Source organism: Natator depressus, chromosome 1, assembly GCF_965152275.1.
Source record: "Natator depressus isolate rNatDep1 chromosome 1, rNatDep2.hap1, whole genome shotgun sequence".
Classification (NCBI taxonomy): domain Eukaryota; kingdom Metazoa; phylum Chordata; order Testudines; family Cheloniidae; genus Natator; species Natator depressus.
In genome coordinates this window covers 266223970-266244558 of record NC_134234.1, presented here as the reverse complement: position 1 = coordinate 266244558, position 20589 = coordinate 266223970, and the positions used below count along the sequence as shown (strand labels likewise).

Sequence of the window (20589 nt, the reverse complement as noted above, 5' to 3'; positions counted from 1 at the left end):
CGATCACAACTCTCACTCTGAGAATAGAGGGACTGGATAGCATGCAAAAGCAGCACTGGCACCTCATACTCCCACAGCATTTCCCACAAGACATCTTGGGGAACGCAGTTTTATGCCTTCTCCACGTCTACAAAACAAAAATAGACTGGATTAGCAAACTACCACAACCCCTCGAATATCTGCGAGAGAGCAACAAGCTGGTCTGTTGTTTCACGACTGGGACAGAATCCACATTGCTCCTCCTGAATCTGAGGTTCAACTAACAGGTGTTATCTCCTCTCCAGCACCCTGGCATAAGCTTTGCAAGGGAGACAGAGGAGTGTGATCCCCCTATAGCTGGAACACACCCTCTGGCTTCCTTTCAGGACCACCACCCCAGTTTGCCAGTCCAGAGGTACTGCACCTGCCTTTCACACAACATTGAAGAGGCACATTAACCACAACACCCCAACATTGTCCAGTGCTGTCAACATCTCTGGACGAATTTAAGAAACAATATTTCCTTTTCCACCCCAATGACTATGTTGTGAATTCTGAAACAGTACTTAGTTTTGCGAGAGTATACATGGTTCAGGAAGAATACTACTAAAGGTATTTCTGAAATGCATTCAGATAGAGCCATAGCTACCTTGGTATGGTCACCCAACCTTATTTATATTTTCAAATAATCAGCACGTGAATGCAGAAGTGCAATTAAAAATGCATGATTCAGAAACACCATCCAAGAACACGTGTGTAAGAAATATGTCTATGCAAGCTGGGGAATCACACCTCTAGCTTGTACGGTAGATGTAGCTGTAGTCTTTTATTCATGCCATCACATACCTTATCTGGTGTCATAAGCACAGTAGGCTCACTTTTTATTCCGGACTGATGAATATTTACAAACATTCCTGACTCTAGCAGTCCTGTTGATCTGAAGGGGAAAAAAAAGTACAAATTTTAGTCTTCTGATGTTTCTGAGATCAAGAAACTATTAGTCTGGAGCGCTATTTACATACCTTGCTGTTTCATTCTCCGTTACAAAAGTTGGAGTTGCAGCAAGTGGGCTCCGCAGATCTTTTCGGATGTAGATCTTTTCTGTAGAAGCCGCACAGTTTGAAGATTTTTCTCGTGATACTTCAATTGGTTTTCTCTCGCACTGAACAGCTAACAAAATGGTGTGTAACTATTAGGTGACAGCCCAAAATTCACGAACAGTCAGATGGAGATATCACAAACAAGAGCGTTTAAGAAATTGTGTCCTGTTTTTCCAATTATTGCTGGAAAAGCTTGCAGTTTAATATATTTGTGATTTTATATAGAAGCTATATTGAACAACAAAAGTGCATAAAAATCATTAGCTCTAACTCTGGATAAACACACTTGTTTTTATAGTTACTGAAATGGTGAAGGAGTCAAAGACTGAAGATCAAACATATAAAGGCCAATAATTTTAAATTTATGAAGAAATTAAAAGTGCCCCCTCGGGAGTTTTCACCTATCTGGATCCTCATGGGGAGGCTTGTTTGCTTCATATTGTCGCAGTCTATCTCCTTTTGTCTGCTAAGCCCACATGCCCCCTCCCTGTTTGGGAAGGGGTCACAGTGTCTCCTTTTTATGCTCCCTCTGGAAATTTAATCCACAACTACTCAACCTCTTGGTTCCATGCCAACAGATATGGCATCATTAAAATAAACTGGAAAATATTCTACCACATGGGGAAATCTGACTCCAAACAACAATGCCAACTGGAAACTTACTTACACAACTTCATTTTAAGAACTCAAAGGGAGAACTTCTCCTTATGAGGAAATAACTACTTATATACTTACAACAAATTTAGTTTTGTCATTGTAAAACCAAAACACGTACTAAAAATGTTTACGAGATGGAACTCCTTAAAATATGTAAGGTCTTATTCTCCACTCTGTTACATGAATTTTAAGATGGCGTAATTCCATTTACTTCAATGGAGTTACACAATGGAAGAGCGTGGTGACCCAGACCAGTAAACTGTAGGTTTAACCCAATGCATAATTAAAATAGGCTCAAATGCACCTGGCCACATTAAAGCCATTTTTACCCCTAGGGCCTACAGCATTACATGCTACATATAAGTACATAATGTTTAATACAAGTTTGGGATTCCATTTGTGGGACTATTTTAAGGTAAAAGGAAAAGGACTGCATTCCGATGAAGTGAGCTGTAGCTCACGAAAGCTTATGCTCAAATAAATTTGTTAGTCTCTAAGGTGCCACAAGTCCTCCTTTTCTTTTTGCGGATACAGACTAACACGGCAGCTACTCTGAAACCTGCCATTTTAAGGTAGTGAGACCATAAAAGTCTCTAAAAGGAAGGATTAAAAAATAAACATGATCACATTAATCCATAACTTTTAAAATTACATTGTCTTTGGGCATGTACATGTTTAAAATCTGCCAGCACAAGGAAATTTCAAAAAAGAACTTAGATCTGCAAGAATTAAGTTATATGTGCCTGCTAATCTCTGCCTGGGAGATACCTCCCTCTGCTGGGCAAACTAGGCAGGGTGCAGAAACTGCTGCTACCATGACTGATGGATAAACTGACGGGAAGGTGGAGTTATTCAAAATTTCTTCAGCTGTTAAATTATAACCAGACAATTTATCATAGGGATGCCTGCTGCCTAGGAACAACACTTTATTCTTATTTACTCTGTGCTGTGTGTTTTTCAGGTTATTTCAATCTTTGACAAACTACCAAAATTCAGAGTTTGAGTCACACTGGACTTTTACAATTCTTTAAGGAGAAGCTGATCTAAATATTTCATAACAGTAATGAAGGTAAAGCCCGATTTGCATGCATAAGTAACAGTATATTCTCCATAGCACAAACCTCATCATGAATGCCTGCTATATTTTATATGCCTGAGATATCTACCCTACCAGTTTTATAGATCTTAATTTATACTTACAGTCCTGTTTCATTCCAAACGCGATGCATCTCTGCAGTCTACAGTACTGACATCGGTTTCGATGATGTTTGTTAATGACACAGTCTTTTGCCCCTCGGCATGAATAAACTAAATTCTTTCGTATGCTTCTTTTAAAGAATCCCTTGCATCCCTCACATGTTACTGCTCCATAATGACGTCCTAGTTGAAGAACAGCATAAGTCAGGACTTTAATTTTACAGTGTTAACAACATTTTCCCTCTTTTAAAAAGAAATTATATTTAGACAAGTCAGAGAGTATGTATGACTTTACATTGACAAGGCATGTATGTACTTTTTTAAATGAGTTACAGATATGAAGATACTGCCAAGTGGCTAGAGAATCAAACAGACAAGCAAACTAACCAAATCTCTGGTTTAAACAACTCACGCAAGATGACCATTTCCCAATAGGCCAGTGATAGTTTAACAACTCCTTGACTCCAGTGTCTTAGTTGCTAGCAATAGCAGACAAGCCCAAAAACTGGCTTCCCCCTCCCCACGAGCAGTAGGATGAGCTACTTTAGTTACCTGAATTACACATACTTTACTAATTTTTCTCAGTGACCCTCAAATCAAGTTCTTTTATTGTCTATCATAGAATTTAGCAGCATAATTGCACGATTTAAAGATGACAGAAAGACTTCATATGTAAAGAGGAGACAGTACATATTTAAGCATCTGATGACAATATCTGTTACTATTTCAAAACTACTGATTTTTGTTTTTTTAAATTGTGTTAAAGATAAAACCATAATTCTCTTTTATAATGAAAGTATTCAGTGATGCAAGTAAACAAAACATTTGCTAAATCAATCAAAAATTCAACATTTCCACAGCTTTTCTCATTGTGCTATTCTGTCCCTAAAATTCAGATTTTTCTTTTAAAATCTTTTCTTTTAAAACCTGCTTAGCTGAAAAAAATAAAAACAAGAATACTACATTTACAGATTAAGGCACTCTTGGTCACTTAGACACAGCTACTATACATACTGTTAATTTTATAATCCAGAACTAAAATCTAAAAAGCAAGGCCACACAGAAATGTTCAAAAATACATACTATGAAGGTATTATGGCTGCGCCTTTAATTAAGAAGGAAATTCACAGAAATCAATTTCAAATGTGGACTAATTCAAGGATAAACTTTAATTTTATAGGTACTTTACTCATACTTTAGAGACTTCCATTCAGATGTCTAGAAGAGATTTCCAGAGAGTCTAACTTTTTTTCAGATCCCTCTAACATAACCATCTCAAATGTCTCACACACACATGACATTTCATACAGAGTTTCACACTACAAATAAGGTAGTTTTAAAAATAAATACTTATAAATAAAATGGTTTATCATACTAGTTTTATTTTTCACTTTGGAGGGTGACAGTTTTGGTTTTTTGCAGAGTATTTCCACTCTTTGATACAGCCTCTCTGAGTCTCTAGACCAGAGGTGGGCAAACTACAGCCTGCGGGCCACATACAGCCTGCGCGACCGTCCTGCCTGGCCCCTGAGCTCCTGGCCCGGGAGGCTAGCCCCCGGCCCCTCCCACGCTGTTCCCGCTCTGCCGCAGCCTCAGCTCACTGCGCCGCCGGCACAATGCTCTGGGCGGCCGGGCAGCACAGCTGCAGAGCCACGGCCTGACCCGGTGCTCTCGGCGGCGTGGCTGTACTGCCGCCAGCCATCAGTGCTCCAGGCAGCGCAGTAAGGGGGCAGGGAGCGGGGGGGTTGGATAGAGGGCAGGGGAGTTCGGGGTGGTGGTCAGGGGGTGAGGATGTGCATAGGGGTTGGGGTGGTCAGAGGGTGGGGAACAGGGAGGGTTGAATGTGGGTGGGGGTTCTGGGGGGGGCAGTCAGGAAGGAGGGGGGGGTTGGATGGGGTGGCGGCGGGGGGCAGGAGTTCCGGGGACAGGGAGAAGGGGTGGTCGGATGGGGCAGGGGTCCTGGGGGAGCAGTCAGGAATGAGAGGAAGGGTTGGATGGGGCGGCGGGGGGCAGTCAGGGGTGGGGAGGCTCCGGGGGCGGTCAGGGGACAGGGAGTGGTGGATGGGGCAGGAGTTCCGGGGACAGGAACCGTCAGGGGATGGGGGGGTTGGATGGGGTAGGAGTCCAGGGGGAATGTCAGGGGGCAAGAAACAGGGGGGGTCGGATTGGGCTTGGGGGCCGGGCCACGCGTGGCTGTTTGAGGAGGCACAGCCTCCCCTAACCAGCCCTCCATACAATTTTGGAAACCCGATGTGGTCCTCAGGCCAAAAAGTTTGCCCACCCCTGCTTGAGACATTCTGCCTTGTCGCTCTCTCCCTGATTCCCAAGCTAAGGACCTGAGCAGCCTCTTAACTCTAGCTGCCTCTGTGATACCCCCCTGCCCGCGGCATCCTTATCAATTCTCCTTTAGCCTCCCCTGCTCTGACAAATCAGACAGACTGCCAGATGGAGAAATGGCTTCCCTAGTGGAGCTAATTCTAGCCAATTCTCACAAAAGTTAGGCTAAAATCTTCCCTTTCCATGTCCCCTTCCAGGATGCAGAGAGAGAGAGAGAGAGGGAAATTTGCAGTCAAACCATACTTTAGAAACAGGGCTTGCATCTCTACTAAAGAGAAGCTTCTCCCTTTAGTGAGCCTTTGGAGGTATGCCTGAGCGCAGTCCAACTCTGACAGACCCTGGAAAACATGCTGCTAGGCTTAACACATCCCAGAGAATCAGAGGGAGGCAAGGATAGGGAGAAGAGAGAGTTGGCACAGGATTGGGATAGGCAGCACAGCTCTCCACAAACTCCCTGGCCCCCAATGCACACTTGGCATTTGGTTCCCTACTTTCATTACCCCCTTCCATCTCTTCAGTCCCCTAATACTGTTTCAAAGGGCATTTTTTTGGCTTTTCCCCTTTTATCTTAACATTCCATTTTGATAACACCCACACACATACACACACCCCCCCCCACACCCTACCTTAGTGGAATTATAAAGTGTCCTTAGTGTTTGGGCAATTCCAAAAATGATGACTCAAACTGCTTAGCACAAAAAACTCATAAGAGCACTTTATAATACATTTCTATGATCTTCCCTGATTTTGTCTGTTTTGTATTATAAACAGCTAGCATCGTTTTTCACAGATATCTTAAGTTTAAAATGAATAATAATAAAAATTCACTTAAAAGTAACAATGGACAAGTCCACTGTACAACATTTCTTTTACAAAAATGCCAGAATGGCCAGTCAATTAAGAATGCATTTGCAGCCAATCAAGTAATTTGATTGGTCAGTGTCTGTAGTTGTATAGAAATATAATACTGACCTGGATAGGCTTAAACTACATATGAAAATTGCTTTAAGTGGACTGTTTAAACAAATGCAAATTATTAAAGCTAAAATTAATAAATCCCATCTACACACAGTCCAACTACATTAGGTATGTCTTTATACTGTATCCACTTTTTATTTAAAAGTAACTAACCAGTGAAAAAAGTGTGTATGTAAAAAATTACGTTGTTTCTGAAGAATGAATAGCTTGAAACTGCTTTTAAAAAGTGGTCCTGCTGAAGAATTTACCTGATGCTTTGTCTCCACATACGACACAGAGATCAAATACTTTATTTAGGGTCTGTTCAGTGGAAGTGTTGTCAGTTAAAATCTGGAAGAAAGTACAAAATTATTTCACTTTTCTCTCTCTACCCTAAAAATATGAAAAATAAAAGCCAATCACACCCTTAAAATGCCTCTCTCTAAACTAAGGGCCCAATCCTGTGAAGCACCAAGTCCTCTCAATTACCATTTATGGCCCGAACAGTTGACTGCGTGTTATTGCCTGCTGCACCAATTCAGATCCCTATTCAGGATGGGTCCTAAACTTAACTATCAAAATCTTTTTTAAAAGTATTAAAACAAATCTCACCCAGAGAAGATTTTTGCAGAAAGCACTTATATTTCTGAAAACTACATTTGTCAAGCCTTCTGGTCATACAGGCATTCCAATCTTTCCCTAGCATTCTTTTCTTTCACTGTACTCACAAGAGTGAACCAATGATTAAGTATTTTGAAAACACAATATATTTAATTGAATTACTCATTATCAAGAGGCACTAATGCCTCTAACCTGAGGTAACTGTGATGTTATTACTGTAACTTGTCTTGCTTCACTCCAACCCCATCTGATATTTGTTACCCTGATTCACTATATCACGTCTAAAATTAGACTCATAGCAATAACACTTCAGGGTAGGAATCATACCTTTCTATTTCTTCTTTAAAAGATCTTTCGCGCTGAGATATTGTAAAAGTTATAAATAATAAAGCACTGCTTGCAATTAAAAAGGACAATATGATTCCATAACTAGCAATCATTTTAACAATCTCACAATGCAAAGCAGGAAGGAAAGAATTGATATTCCCATTAAAAGCACTGGAAATTAGAAGCACTTTTGAAACTTCCCATTTCCTGATAAGAATGTCGATTCTTTTAGTCCTGCTTCACATAATCAAAACAGGGGCTCTGAAGATAAATATAATTAAGAAAAGCTCTACTGAGGAAGGTGATAGTCCTATTCTATGAAGAGAAATAATGAAAATGTTACAAGAATTTCTAAAAAGTGCTTTGAAAATTCTCTCCCGCTCAGACTCCCCATAAGTAAATGTTTATTTAGCAACAGCATCTAAGATATTACCTCTAATCTTTTACTGCTATTACACATCACCGAAGTTTCTTTTAATTTAACATTAACATTCTTAAAGAAAAAGTTGGCTCAATGACAAAACATCACTGGTTTATTAATTTCTCATTTCACCACATCTGCTATTATTATTTAGTGCTATAATTGTGCATGGAATTATACATAACATAAAAGAAATTCCTTAAGTCCTTCTGTAGACAAAATCTGCATTGATGTCATAAAGAGTTTTGATTATGAAAGGACTCCAGAATTTGGCCCAAGAGGAGGGAAAGTCCCTGCTCAAAAGAGCTCAAAATTTTCCTTGGACAAACACGACACTCAGAACAAGAGTTGCCATTCAAGAAGATGCAGAGCCACTACTGATGAAACAATTAATCAAGGAAGGCGTTCCACAATATGTGGATTTAAAGGAAGGATTTGAAAGAGGAACGGTGTGCGTGCGCACAGGAAATGGAAGCCTGCTTCAAATGAAGGTATAAAATAACGACTGTGCAAAACTGCAAACGGGAGGAGCAGTTAGAAAAGATATGAGAGAACATGACGAGTATCTAGAATTAAATGAAAGCCCCATGTCCAGTGAATGGAAAATTAAAAGCTAGCTTCCCATTAAAAGGTAGTTACTGCACATTTCACTAAGGGCTTGTCTATATGATGCATTAGTATGCACCAGCTGGGATGTAAATTATACTCTGCACAGCCTGTCGCACAGTAATTGGCCCACATGGACCCTACCGGTATGCACTAAAAATTCCATAGCATGCACGGACGCAGTATTATTTGAAACAGAACTACATCAGCTCACACTAGGGAACTTCTAATGTGTGCCAGCAGGGTCCACATGGGCCAGTCAGTGTGTGACACACTGATGCCCACTAGAATTTACACCCCAGTTGGTATGCACTAATGTACAGTGTAGACCAGCCCTAACAGAAAATGACAGAGAAATGCATATACTCCATAGGCCTTACATGTTTGCTTGTGAAAGCATTAAAATTATAAAATATTCTTTCCACTGCCTCCCCAATTCTTTTGGTCTGTATAAGCTACACAATTAGATCCCATCTTTATGTCCCCTTTCCATACTACCCATACAACTAGATCATGTTCCCTAATCCAGTCTGACATTCCTCCACCTTCTTATCCTTTCAATCCCACTGTGGTGTAACAAAGCAAGGCCCTGGTGCAAGAATAGTAATGGGGCCCCCTTCCAGATTCTAAAATCGGAAATTTTTCTTACCCTCAACCTACACTAGTGCCTCCCACAACTCAACCTACTACCACCAACATCCCCACTCACCCCCAAGCCTTCCCCCTGCAGCCCCTTTACACTCCCCACTCACCCAAAGCCCCCCAGCCCCTCACCCCAGTGACCTTCCTGGCCACTCACCAGCACCCACTGCCCACCCCCAGCTCTGTGCTCTGTTTCCATCCCAGGCTACTCCCGATCCTAGCCGCCCATTAGCTCTGCTGGCTCCCATTGCCCACCCTGCATTCACATGGCACAGGCCAAATTTGAGCAATGAGTGGCATTACGACCTGGTACACAGGGTAGCAGAGCCACTCAAATGTGGCCTAGCCACCCCTTTGTCATGAAGGAGGGGCGGCCAGACCAAACCTGAGTCGCGCTGCATCCCCATGTGTTACACTGCAATGCTAATCAGATTTGGCCTTGTTGCCCTTCCATCAGATGGAAGGTTGGCGTAGCCAAATTTGAGTGAGTGGCATTGCAAACCTGTGCATCAGCTAAAGTGTGGGAGCATCATTTGTCTGGTTGAACCCCCATAACCTCGTGGGTCTGGCTGTGACTGCACCACTTACGCCACTGTAGCTATGCCACTGAAATCCCTTCTCAAACTGTTTTATGCTGGAATCACTTTAAACCTTATCTAACTGACACTTACCCTTGTTGAGGTTTGCTTTAAAAAAAAAATACAAAAAATGACACAACAAAACACATGCTGAAGTTCACCACATAATCTCAATAACACTCTCTCCTACCCTTCCCACCTCCTTTGTCTACATGTTGTTTAAGTTAACAATTGTTTACTCAGTTAAAAAATAGTTACAATGGCAAATAAAAATGGAAGCAAGAGGAATGAAATATTAAGTAGTAAAGGCAAGGGAGAAAATGGTATTCAAATGATATTTTAAAACAGATGGAGAGTCAATGAGGCAGAAATACAAAAAGGCTATCCCAAGAGCTGTGACAAGAAGGTTCTGGCTTGAACATTACAAATAAAACTATGCATTTATATTTTTTTATATCCTGGCTCATGAAATACAAATTCAAAAATAACAACTTTCAAGGAACAAATCATTTTCCTCATTGTTTCTAAACAACAACTCCAAGTCTTGCTATCAGGGAAATATAAACAGCAAGAATACTGAAAATATAGAATCAGCACAGAAAATATTTGGAAAGAAAAACATCTCTTTCTATCCCATCTGAATTAATATTATGAAATAAAGTGGATCCTCTACCTGGATGTGTTGTGCAGATAAATCGGGGGATGCAAAAAACAGTTGGTTGACACCTGCAGCATCTGGAGTTGTTAGGAAAACCTTTCCTGGAGTGGAATCTTGTCTGGCAAGGATCACCTTGCTTGGGGTAGAGCCATCATGATTTGTTAAGATGAACTGCTTGCCTGCTGTGCTCTGATCAAGTGCAGTAACAATCTGAATCTTCTGGCCCGTCTGCTGATCTGTGACAATCTGATAATACATTTATCTCAAATTGTTATGGTCTTTCAAGATCATGTTTTTTTAGCACCCCTTCTTGCACCATCATAGTCAATGGGAGTTTTGCCTTTGACTTCTGTGGTTGCAGGACTGGGCCTCTTAATGAGTTAAATTCAAGCAAAAACCCTGAATCTAAAAAACCCCAAACTGTAGCGGTGTTTGAACTCTGAACCTGAATACACATTCAAATTTTGCAAGTGGCCCATATTTTTACAGAGGGCCAAACAAAAACCTCAGATCCTAACAGCTATGAATTATGAAGTGTTCAAAATATGGATATAAATGTTGAGGCTCAATCCCTAGTTCTCTGAAGTGCTGAGCTCCCTCCTAATTCAACGGGAGCTGAGAACACAGCATACCACAAAGTGATACTCAGCACCTCACAGGTTTAGGTCCTTAATGAGTCATCTTCATTGCCTAATCCCAGGTTGTACACTTCAGTGCTGACTTTATTAATTTAGAATAATAAGGGCAAGGAACTATTTTATTTCAATTGAATATATTAGTTTAATACTTTTACAACCACAAACAGAAAAATTAAACTGAAGCAGGAGAACAGAACACTAACCCTTCTCTTTGCCACCTTTTTTTCTTTGTTTGACAAACAAAAACAACTTCTTTTGCTTTATTCTTCATTTGACAATCAAGAACAGATCAACAGCATCATTATGGCATTTCTTTCCTATTTTTAAATAAAGACTGTAGTACAGCCTCACTGACTTGCCCTTCGCTAAACTGCATAGTTTATCATCTTCTGACAAACTTGGTAATACCCTTTCTTCATTTTATATATATAAATACAAATTTTACACTTTTAAACATCCCCATTTTTCACTCTCCACAAGGCTATGTGATGCTGGGGGACATCCACCTGTGCCATGTAATATTGAGCAGAGTGCACAGGAGTAGAGAAGAACAACATGGGCTCCCTGATCTATAGCCTTGTACATGAAGGCTATGCATAGACACAGCTAGCTAAATACAGCTCGACTGTAAACCTTTAAACTTTAGATACAGTAAAATACCACTGAATTCTAAAGAAAAAGCTAATTCAACAACCCACTAAATTCAAAACACTAATTTGCAAATCTGGGCAGGATTAACGTTGTTTTTCAAATATGTATATCATGTTTATTTAAGAGATTGAGTGTATTTGAATATTTACCTACCTTACCTTCATAGTTTATTTCCATACTTTTAATAGGTGCAAGTGCGTCTGGTGGGGTAAGGGGTGTGGTAGCTAATGGGGAAGTTTTCATTTTGTTATCAAAATCTGCAATGTTCCTCAATTCTTACACAGTAATAAACAACTTAAAATTTACAAAAGCTGCCTTAATATTGCTAGGATTTTATTATTGTTGTAAAATATACTACAGCATTATTTCTGCAGTGCGCAAAAGTGTGGTAGGCACTTTACACTACTAAGTACATTTATTAGTATTCTATAAAAGCATCATCATAAAGAATTACAGTTGACAAAATACACGAACAGAAGTGCATTTTATGATGCATGTTTGCTTTTTTCCTCTATTTTTGTTACCAACTTGTTAACTCACAAATTACTTTTTATTGTGAATATGGCCCCAATTCTTCAATAGGGCTCCCAGGCAGATCTCACTGCATGATCAGTACTTTAATAGAGTTCTACCATATGTTACTTTAATGTCTACACAAGAACACTAAGTCTACAAAAAAGCTCCCCTCCGCAAACCCTACACCTTGAAATGAAAAATGCATTATACAAAAGGACAATTTTCATAATGAAAAGTGCCATTCCCACAACTTATTCTATGTGGGATCCTTGCAACTGCATAGAACTCGAGTGAAGTCAATGAGGCTCTGCTTCGGTGCAGGGGACCACCCTAGCAGAACAATATGCAGTATCATGACCTGAACATCTAGTAACCAGAATAAAACCTTAACACACTAGTCCTCTAATATTAATTTGTCAGAGTTCAATAACAACATATTTCTTAATTATTTGAAACTGAACTTTGCCATTGTATTTATTTGATTAAATATGGAAATTATTCATTGTTTTATGTTTAAAATATATGTTTTCTCATGTAATGTTTAATTTACACATCTCTCTGGTATTCCAGGCTAAATTTCTCTTGGCTGCTTTTTATATCCTCAAGCTGCTTTTTAACAATATTTTCTCTTTGGAGACCTTGGATTCCATTTGGACAGTACTTTAACCTATCTGTGAAACTGCCCTATGAATAAACTAGCGACATACGTAAGTCATTCAACATGCCTGTTTTAGGAAATAATGTGTTCAAATGTAAAGGATTATTTCAATACAATTTATTTTATTTTGACATATTATTTACAGAGCTGGTTGGGAACCAGAATTTCTATCCCACAGGAAATTTTGACAATTAAAAAAAATTTCTGAAGTTTCTCACAAAATGAAAATTCTGAAATATTTCAGTTTGGGACAATCAAAACGTTTCATTTCCATAGTGTTTCCAGGGTATAAAAACATTATTTAGCTTTTTATATTGTATTAAATTATTTCATATAAAATATATATAATATAAAAGTAAAACCGAAACAAATCAAATTGAAAAAGTCAAAACAAAACATTTGAACTTTTGCCTGTTGATTTTACCAAAATTTGACACTTTCCTGCAGAACATGACAATTTCAACAAAACTTCATTTCTCAATGGAAAAAAACTACTTTCAACCAGCTCCAATTATTTATTACTGATTATTGTTTGTACTGCTGTAATGCCTAGAGACTCCAATGTGCTAGGTACTTTACAAACATATAGCAGAGACAGTCCTTGCTCCAAAGAGTCTACAGTCTAATTAGAGATAAGATGCAACAAGTGAGTGGGACAAACCAGAGAAAGGAAGCGGTGACGGAGACAGAAAAAGAACATCACCCAGCTACACTAGATAACTACTGTATAATTTGAAGGTTCCAGAAAATACTTAACTTTTTTAAACACAACCCTCCTCTCCCCCCGCCAACCCCGGCAAGCCCCCAACATGACACGCAGCCAAGCTTCTACTGGCTGACTGATTTATTGGAGGCATAACTCATTCCTACAAAGTGTGGCTCTCTGGCCCTCTCTAGTTAAGGCTATGTTTTAGTCATGGGTATTTTTAGTAAACATCACAGACGGGTCACGGGCAGTAAACAAAACTTCACAGCCCATGACCTGTCCGTGACTTTTACTACACACTCCTGACTAAAACTTGGGGGGAGGGGAGGGGTGGCTCGGGGGGCACCACAGGTGCTAGGAGGGACACCGCTGGGGTGAGTGCCGGGGAGGGGAGGAGAGGGGGAGGACGGGGGGGGGGGGGGGGCTGATGAGGCTGGGGCAGGCTCCCTACCTGGCTCCTGAGCTCCACGTGCAGCCTCTGCTCTGCCCCAAGCCCCGGTTCTGCAGCTCCCATTGGCTGGGAACCGCAGCCAGTGGAAGCTGCAGGGGTGGTGCCTGCCAGCAGACGCAGCACGGCAACTAGGAGCTGAGGGAGGGGAGCCTCCCACTCAGGTAAGCACCGCCCCTCACCCCAATCCCTAGCCCTGAAGGCCCCCGCCAAAACTCCTGCTGCTGGGGTGGGGGGAGACTGCCCCAGCAGCAGCCGGTGAGCGTGGCCTGCTAACCCTGAATGGAGCCTCAATTCTGGCGGGGGGGACCATGTCATATGGACACACTATCAGGTATTCTACTGGGGTGGGGAATTTTTCTCAGTGTAACCAACAAAAAAATTGCCTACCAATATGCTTTAACAAGTGGGCCAACAACACATTTTCATGATGTACTGATAATATAAAGAAAAATATATTTCTTGCTATGATCTACAAGTATTTTCCACAGATACACCACAAAGCCTTTCAAATTTATATGCTGAATTACCAAATGTAAAAATAACTCAGCCTTTTAACAGTGTTACTACGTTATGCCTTGTAACAGCTTGAACCACCTCTTTGGTGTTCAACAGGTAAACTCTTGGAGTAGAAACTGGGTACCTTTTTTTCTTTTTTTTAAACACAGAATAGACCTCGTAGCCAGCTTTGACTCCAACCATATCATTTCAGTTACTGGCTGAAGGAGACTATGAGTGACACACAAGGCACTGTGTAAGTGCTTCTTATGCACGTCTTCATCTCAGAAAGCAAGAAACAATGTGAAGCCCCATCCCTATTGTCCTACAGCTCCACTAGACACAGGAGGAGTCTCTGCCTCCAACGTAAAATTTTCACATTTTAGAAAAGATTATTAAGTGTTCACAAAAGGAAGGGTGCACAAAAACAGGCAGAGTAAAGTAGTTCAGAGATTCTTTCAAAATATTTTAGTTTAAACATACTTGTATGCGTTGTGGTAAAGAGAGACCTGAATCCGCTGGGACAATTTGTATTCTTTGTGCTGTCCCATCCATTAGTGTTTGAGTAACAGTTCCTTGGGAATGCGCAATCTAGAAACAAACAAATAAATAATTGGAATGACAGCTATGTGAAAATACTGCTGTACCACATTAAGGTTTGACCAGCTTCAGATGTGTCAGCAAAATATTATTCAAAGTGAGACACTGGTACTGTATTGGGAATGTAGCAGCATGAAACCTAATTTTACTAGCTAGCTTTTGTACGTTAGAAAGCTCTACTGGTTCCACAGTTTTAAAGCCATTTCACAATTTTGGATCCAAAGGTCAGAAATATATTTATGGCAAAACATGACTGGGGGAAATTAATTGTTGATCAACAAATACAGAATACACTTTAATCAAGCTGCTTATTTTCCTGTTTGCTCCAGCTTGTATCTGCAAGAATGGACAGATATAAATGAATCAGTCATTTAGGACTTCTGCCATTTCCACATTTTCTGTTACTGTTTTCTCCCCCTCATTAAGTAACGGACCTACCCTGTCCTTGGTCTTCCTCTTGCTTCTAATGTATTTGTAGAATGTTTTCTTGTTACCATTTATGTCTCTAGCTAGTTTAATCTTGTTTTGTGCCTTGACCTTTCTAATTTTGTCCCTCCATACTTGTTTTATTTGTTTATATTCATTCTATGTCAGGGATGGTCTAGATAATATTTAGTCCTGCCGTGAGTGCAGGGGACTGGACTAGATGACCTCTCAAAGTCCCCTCCAGTCCTATGATTCTATGATTTTATAGTAGGGACATGCTTTGGCATGGAAGCACCTTTAAATTAAGGGCTCAGTAGAACTAATGGAAGCACTTATGTGCAGGAGCACAGTGTTAGTCCATTTCTGTTTAGCTGTCAGCTAAAGCAGTGAAAAGAAGAAAAACAAGAAAGAACAAAAGAGAAGGATATTGAGAGACACCACAAGAAGAGAAAAGAGAGAGGGGAAAAAAATAATGGTATTTTACCTTTCTCCATCTTAATTTTGATATCCTACTTCATGTGTGCACTCTATATCATGTTGGTCTCCAGATTTGCTGTTTCTTTACTTCCAAAATTCAAGAAGTTAAGAAATGGAAACTCAGCTCCTCCCCTCAAAATTTTAAATCGCCTGCCTCTGCTCAAAAGTAGTACAGAAAGAGGAGATGCATCCCCTCTCCAATACCATTTTCCTCAACTGCTTCCCAGAAATAAAAAAATCAAAGCCACCTCGCACATCTCCTTGGGGCCAACTGTTCTCTACTCAGCTGTTATAATCCTGAGCTTTCCCCTGACAAATTCTACCAGTCATTTACTCGTTTTAGTATAAAAATCTGCAGCACATTAAATTTAAAATTTGGAGGCAATGCAAAATTATTTAAATTTAAAGTAAAAAAAAACAAACAAACATAATACTAACTAGACCGGTGAAAGTTCCACATACACTAGGTCAAGTTTAAGTACACAACACAGAGCTTTGACTATTTTTAGTACTTTTGATGGTTTAATCAATTATTTGGCACAATTCAATTATGATGAGGGCTGTCAAGCGATTAAAAAAATTAATCACGATTAATCGTGCTCTTAAACAATAACAGAATACAATTTATTTAAATACTTGTGGATGTTTTCTACATTTACAAATATATTGATTTCAATTACAATACAGAATACAATGTGTACAGTGTTCACTTTATATTTATTTTTTATTACAAATATTTTCACAGTAAAAAACAAAAGAAATAGTATTTTTCAATTCATCTAATACAGGTACTGTAGTGAAATCTCTTTATCATGAAACTCGAACTTACAAATGTAGAACTACATGAAAAAAAATCTACAAAAAAAACTGCATTCAAAAGTAAAACAATGTAAAACTTTAGAGCCTACAAGTCCACTCACTCCTACTTCAGCCAATCGCTCAGACAAACAAGTTTGGTTACAATTTGCAGGAGATATTGCCCGCTTCTTGTTTACAATGTCACCTGAAAGTGAGAACAGGAGTTTGCATGGCACTGTTGTAGCCGGCATCACAAGATATTTATATGCCACATGTGCTAAAGATTCGTATGTCCCTTCATGCTTCAGCCACCATTCCACAGGACATGTGTCCATGCTGATGATGGGTTTTGCTCAATAACGATCCAAAGCAGAGCGGACCGACATATGTTCATTTTCATCATCTGAGTCAGATGCAACCAGCAGTTGATTTTTTTTTTTTTGGTGGTTCGGGTTCTGTAGTTTCCTCATTGGAGTGTTGCTCTTTTAAAACTTCTGAAAGCATGCTCCACACCCCGTCCTGATCAGATTTTGGAAGGCACTTCAGATTCTTAAACCTTAGGTTGAGTGTGCTGTAGCTAATTTTAGAAATCTCACATTGGTACCTTCTTTGAGTTTTGTCAAATCTGCTGTGAAAGTGTTTTTTAAAATGAACATGTGCTGGGTCATCATCTGAGACTGCTATAACATGAAATATATGACAGAATCCAGTTAAAACAGAACAAGAGACATACAGTTCTCCCCAAGGAGTTCAGTCACAAATTTAATTAACACAGTATTTTTTTTAATGAGCATCACCAGCATGGAAGCATGTCTTCTGGAATGGTGGCCGAAGCATGAAGGGGCATATGAATGTTTAGCACATCTGGCACATAAATACCTTGCAACGCTGACTACAAAAATGCCATGTGAACGCCTGTTCTCACTTTTAGGTGCCATTGTAAATAAGAAGCAGGCAGCAGTATCTTCCATAAATGTAAACAAACTTGTTAGTCTTAGCGATTGGCTGAACAAGAAGTGGGACTAAGTGGACTTGCAGGCTCTAAAGTTTTACATTGTTTTGTTTTTGAGTGCAGTTATGTAACAAAAAAAAATATCTACATTTGTAAGTTACACTTTCACAATAAAGAGATAGCACTACAGTACTTGTATGAGGTGAAATGAAAAATACTATTTCTTTTATCATTTTTACAGTGCAAATATTTGTAATCAATTTGTGAGCACTGTATACTTTTTATTCTGTGTTGTAATAGAAATCAATGTATTTGAAAATGTAGAAAAACATCCAAAAATATTTAATAAATTTTAATTGGTATTCTATTGTTTAACAGTGCGATTAATTGCAATTAATTTTTTGAGTTAATCGCATGAGTTAAGACTAATCGACAGCCCTAATTATGATCCATTTGAGCTATTAAAATATAAATCCTACTGCTAACTACATTGTTGCATATATATATAGCTCTCAATAAAGAATCAGGACTGCAGCAAGTTGCCCCTCTAGAAATCTATCTATAATTAAATCTACCAAGCCAATCTGAGCCAGAAATAATTATTTACAATCCTAGAATTTAAGAATTTTAGCCACAATTTAGATAATTTGTTCCAGCAAAATAATAACTAACATTGATTAAGTATGACTATTATCTGTTGCAAAAAGACATCTACTTATCTACGTCTTCTCAAAGACAGGACACTATGATGCAGAGAGGCATAAATAAAAAGCCTCTCATCAGCAACAACAGTGAGATGGTGTCTCATCCACTGAGAATAAATGCAAGTCTTTTTTGGCTGTCTCAGAATACATAAAGAAATAATAGACTTCTGAATGCCCTGCTAAGGCCAGTGGCATCACTGCTGTCAATGAGCAACGGACTAGAACAGGGGTCTCCAAACTACGGCCTGCGGGCCGGACCCAGCCCGGGGCTTCCATTTGTCCGGCCCTCCAACCAACGGGGAGAGGCGGCAAACAGCTAAGTAGGCATGCGAGCAGGCAGGGGGAGGGGCCACCGGCAGCAGCTCACACGGGGCGGCAGCACAGCTGAGCTGTGCGGAGGGATGAGTGCCTCTGGGAGCCAGTGTCCCCCCAAAAGGGGAGCCAACTTAGGGCAGAGTCGTTGCTGCAGCCGAGCAGGAGAAGCAAACAGGCAGGCATAGATACCCATCAGCACAAAGCAGGCAGGCTGCAGCTGAGTAGGCATGCCGAGCAGGCAGGGGGCTGCCGGCAGCAGCTCGCGGGGGAAGGGGTAGCTCAGCTCAGCTGTGCGTGCCCCCTGGAACCAGTGTCCCCCACAAAAGGGGAGCCAACTTAGTGGAGAGTTGCTGCTGCACCCGAGCAGGTACAAGGAGAAGCGAACAGGCAGGCTGCAGCTGAGTGAAGTGACCTTGATGTGAATGCAGAAGGAATACGGATCTTCCAAAACCCATTTGAATGCGATCTCGAAAAACTGACACCTGAACTTCAAATGGCAGTGATTGACCTGCAATCCAATGACGTGTTGAAGGACAAATATAAGGAAGGAAATCTGGCAGAGTTCTATAAATGCCTGCCAAGTGATCAATATGCTCATGTAAAGAACTTTGTCCGTGGATTAATGTCAGTGTTTGGCACTACCTAAGTGTGTGAAAAAACATTTTCTATGATGAAATATGTGAAATCCAACTACAGATCAACCTTGTCTGATGAACATTTACAATCAATTTTGATGATAGGGAACACTAACTTTGAACCACAGCTAAATGGAATTTTGTCAGAAAAACATCAGTACCATACTTCTCACTAATTCTAAAATGACAGGTTTCAGAGTAACAGCCATGTTAGTCTGTATTCATAAAAAGAAAAAAGAAAAGGAGTACTTGTGGCACCTTAGAGACTAACCAGTTTATTTGAGCATGAGCTCACGAAAGCTCATGCTCAAATAAACTGGTTAGTCTCTAAGGTGCCACAAGTACTCCTTTTCTTTTTTAATTCTAAAATATTTCTTTATTTTTGAATATGTGTATTTGTAGGATACAAATGTGTGAGTTTTTAGAAATAAAATAAAAAAATGTGAAATGATTTTTAATGTATTGACAAATATTTTGTGTGATTTCACAGCACCTACATCAATTAACTTTTATACCCGATTTAGAATTTAATGCAACACTGACACAGAGTAGAGTAGTGTCGTTTTTTTAACGATTTTGCATATATTTAATTTCTTTTATAGTTGCTTCGGCCCGCGAAGCCCCTTCAAAAATCTGATATGGCCCTCATCTCATAAAGTTTGGAGACCCCTGGACTAGAAAATCTCAGCACACATTTCCCCTTTGGATTTGGTCACTGTTCAATTTCTTAGAATATGAATGTAGACTTTTTTTTTTAAATGCGCATTAGAGTGCTTCAAATCATGTATCCAATAACTTTGACCGTGCACATCACTGAAAATACAGTAAAATAGCAAATTTTTCAAGTGTATCTTCTCATTTTTATGCCCAAGTATCATCATCAAAACAGAATTCACAGCGTAAAATTTCCTCAAGGTCCTCAAACAGATGTATGCACTTTATGTTAAACAAGGACTTCTAAGACTGGAGGAGTAAATCTCCATAACTGAAAACTCCAACATTACTGTCATCAGTAGAGGAGTTGTACACCCTGCCTTCATGCAGTGAAGCCACTGCAAAGTCTAGTGACCCTAGCTATGAGTGGTTTTCTAAGTGAAGGTCAGAAATCATTAAGTTTGGCAAAAAATTAAAAGGGAGAAAAGATAGGATGGAAGATAAAATACACCTTTATTCAAAGGCAATAACAGTTTTAAAAATAAATTATAGCTCAAAACAAGTGCTGGATTCCACTGGCAATTTTCTCTTCCCAGAAGTATAAAAAGTTCCTATAACTAGCCCTAAAGAATTGCAAGCTGGCAGACCTAAACCTGTCACCACTCTACAGCTGAATACCCCCTGTCCGGTCATTCAGGTAAGTGTAATTTTGGGGGAAGATACATGCCATATTTAGGTGAGAGAGAAGAAACATTTTTCACAATTTGTTTCAGAAAAAAACAAAGAAAGAAAGAAAAAATCCAGCAACAATGGCTATTTGAATCTGCTCAGAG

At 39.7% G+C, this 20589-nt stretch overlaps 1 protein-coding gene across 6 annotated transcripts in view; it reads right to left on the bottom strand.

The window, feature by feature from the left end:
• Positions 1 to 20589, bottom strand: part of NR2C1 (nuclear receptor subfamily 2 group C member 1) — a 99180-nt gene that overhangs the window by 46410 nt on the left and 32181 nt on the right. For all 6 annotated transcript variants that reach the window (XM_074941891.1, XM_074941895.1, XM_074941893.1 and 3 more), the window contains 6 exons: positions 14679 to 14786; positions 10096 to 10326; positions 6497 to 6578; positions 2937 to 3116; positions 1002 to 1149; positions 826 to 916 (listed from right to left, as the gene is read on the bottom strand). In XM_074941891.1, the coding sequence (XP_074797992.1) occupies positions 826 to 916; positions 1002 to 1149; positions 2937 to 3116; positions 6497 to 6578; positions 10096 to 10326; positions 14679 to 14786 (840 nt within the window). The remainder of the gene's footprint in view (positions 1 to 825; positions 917 to 1001; positions 1150 to 2936; positions 3117 to 6496; positions 6579 to 10095; positions 10327 to 14678; positions 14787 to 20589) is intronic.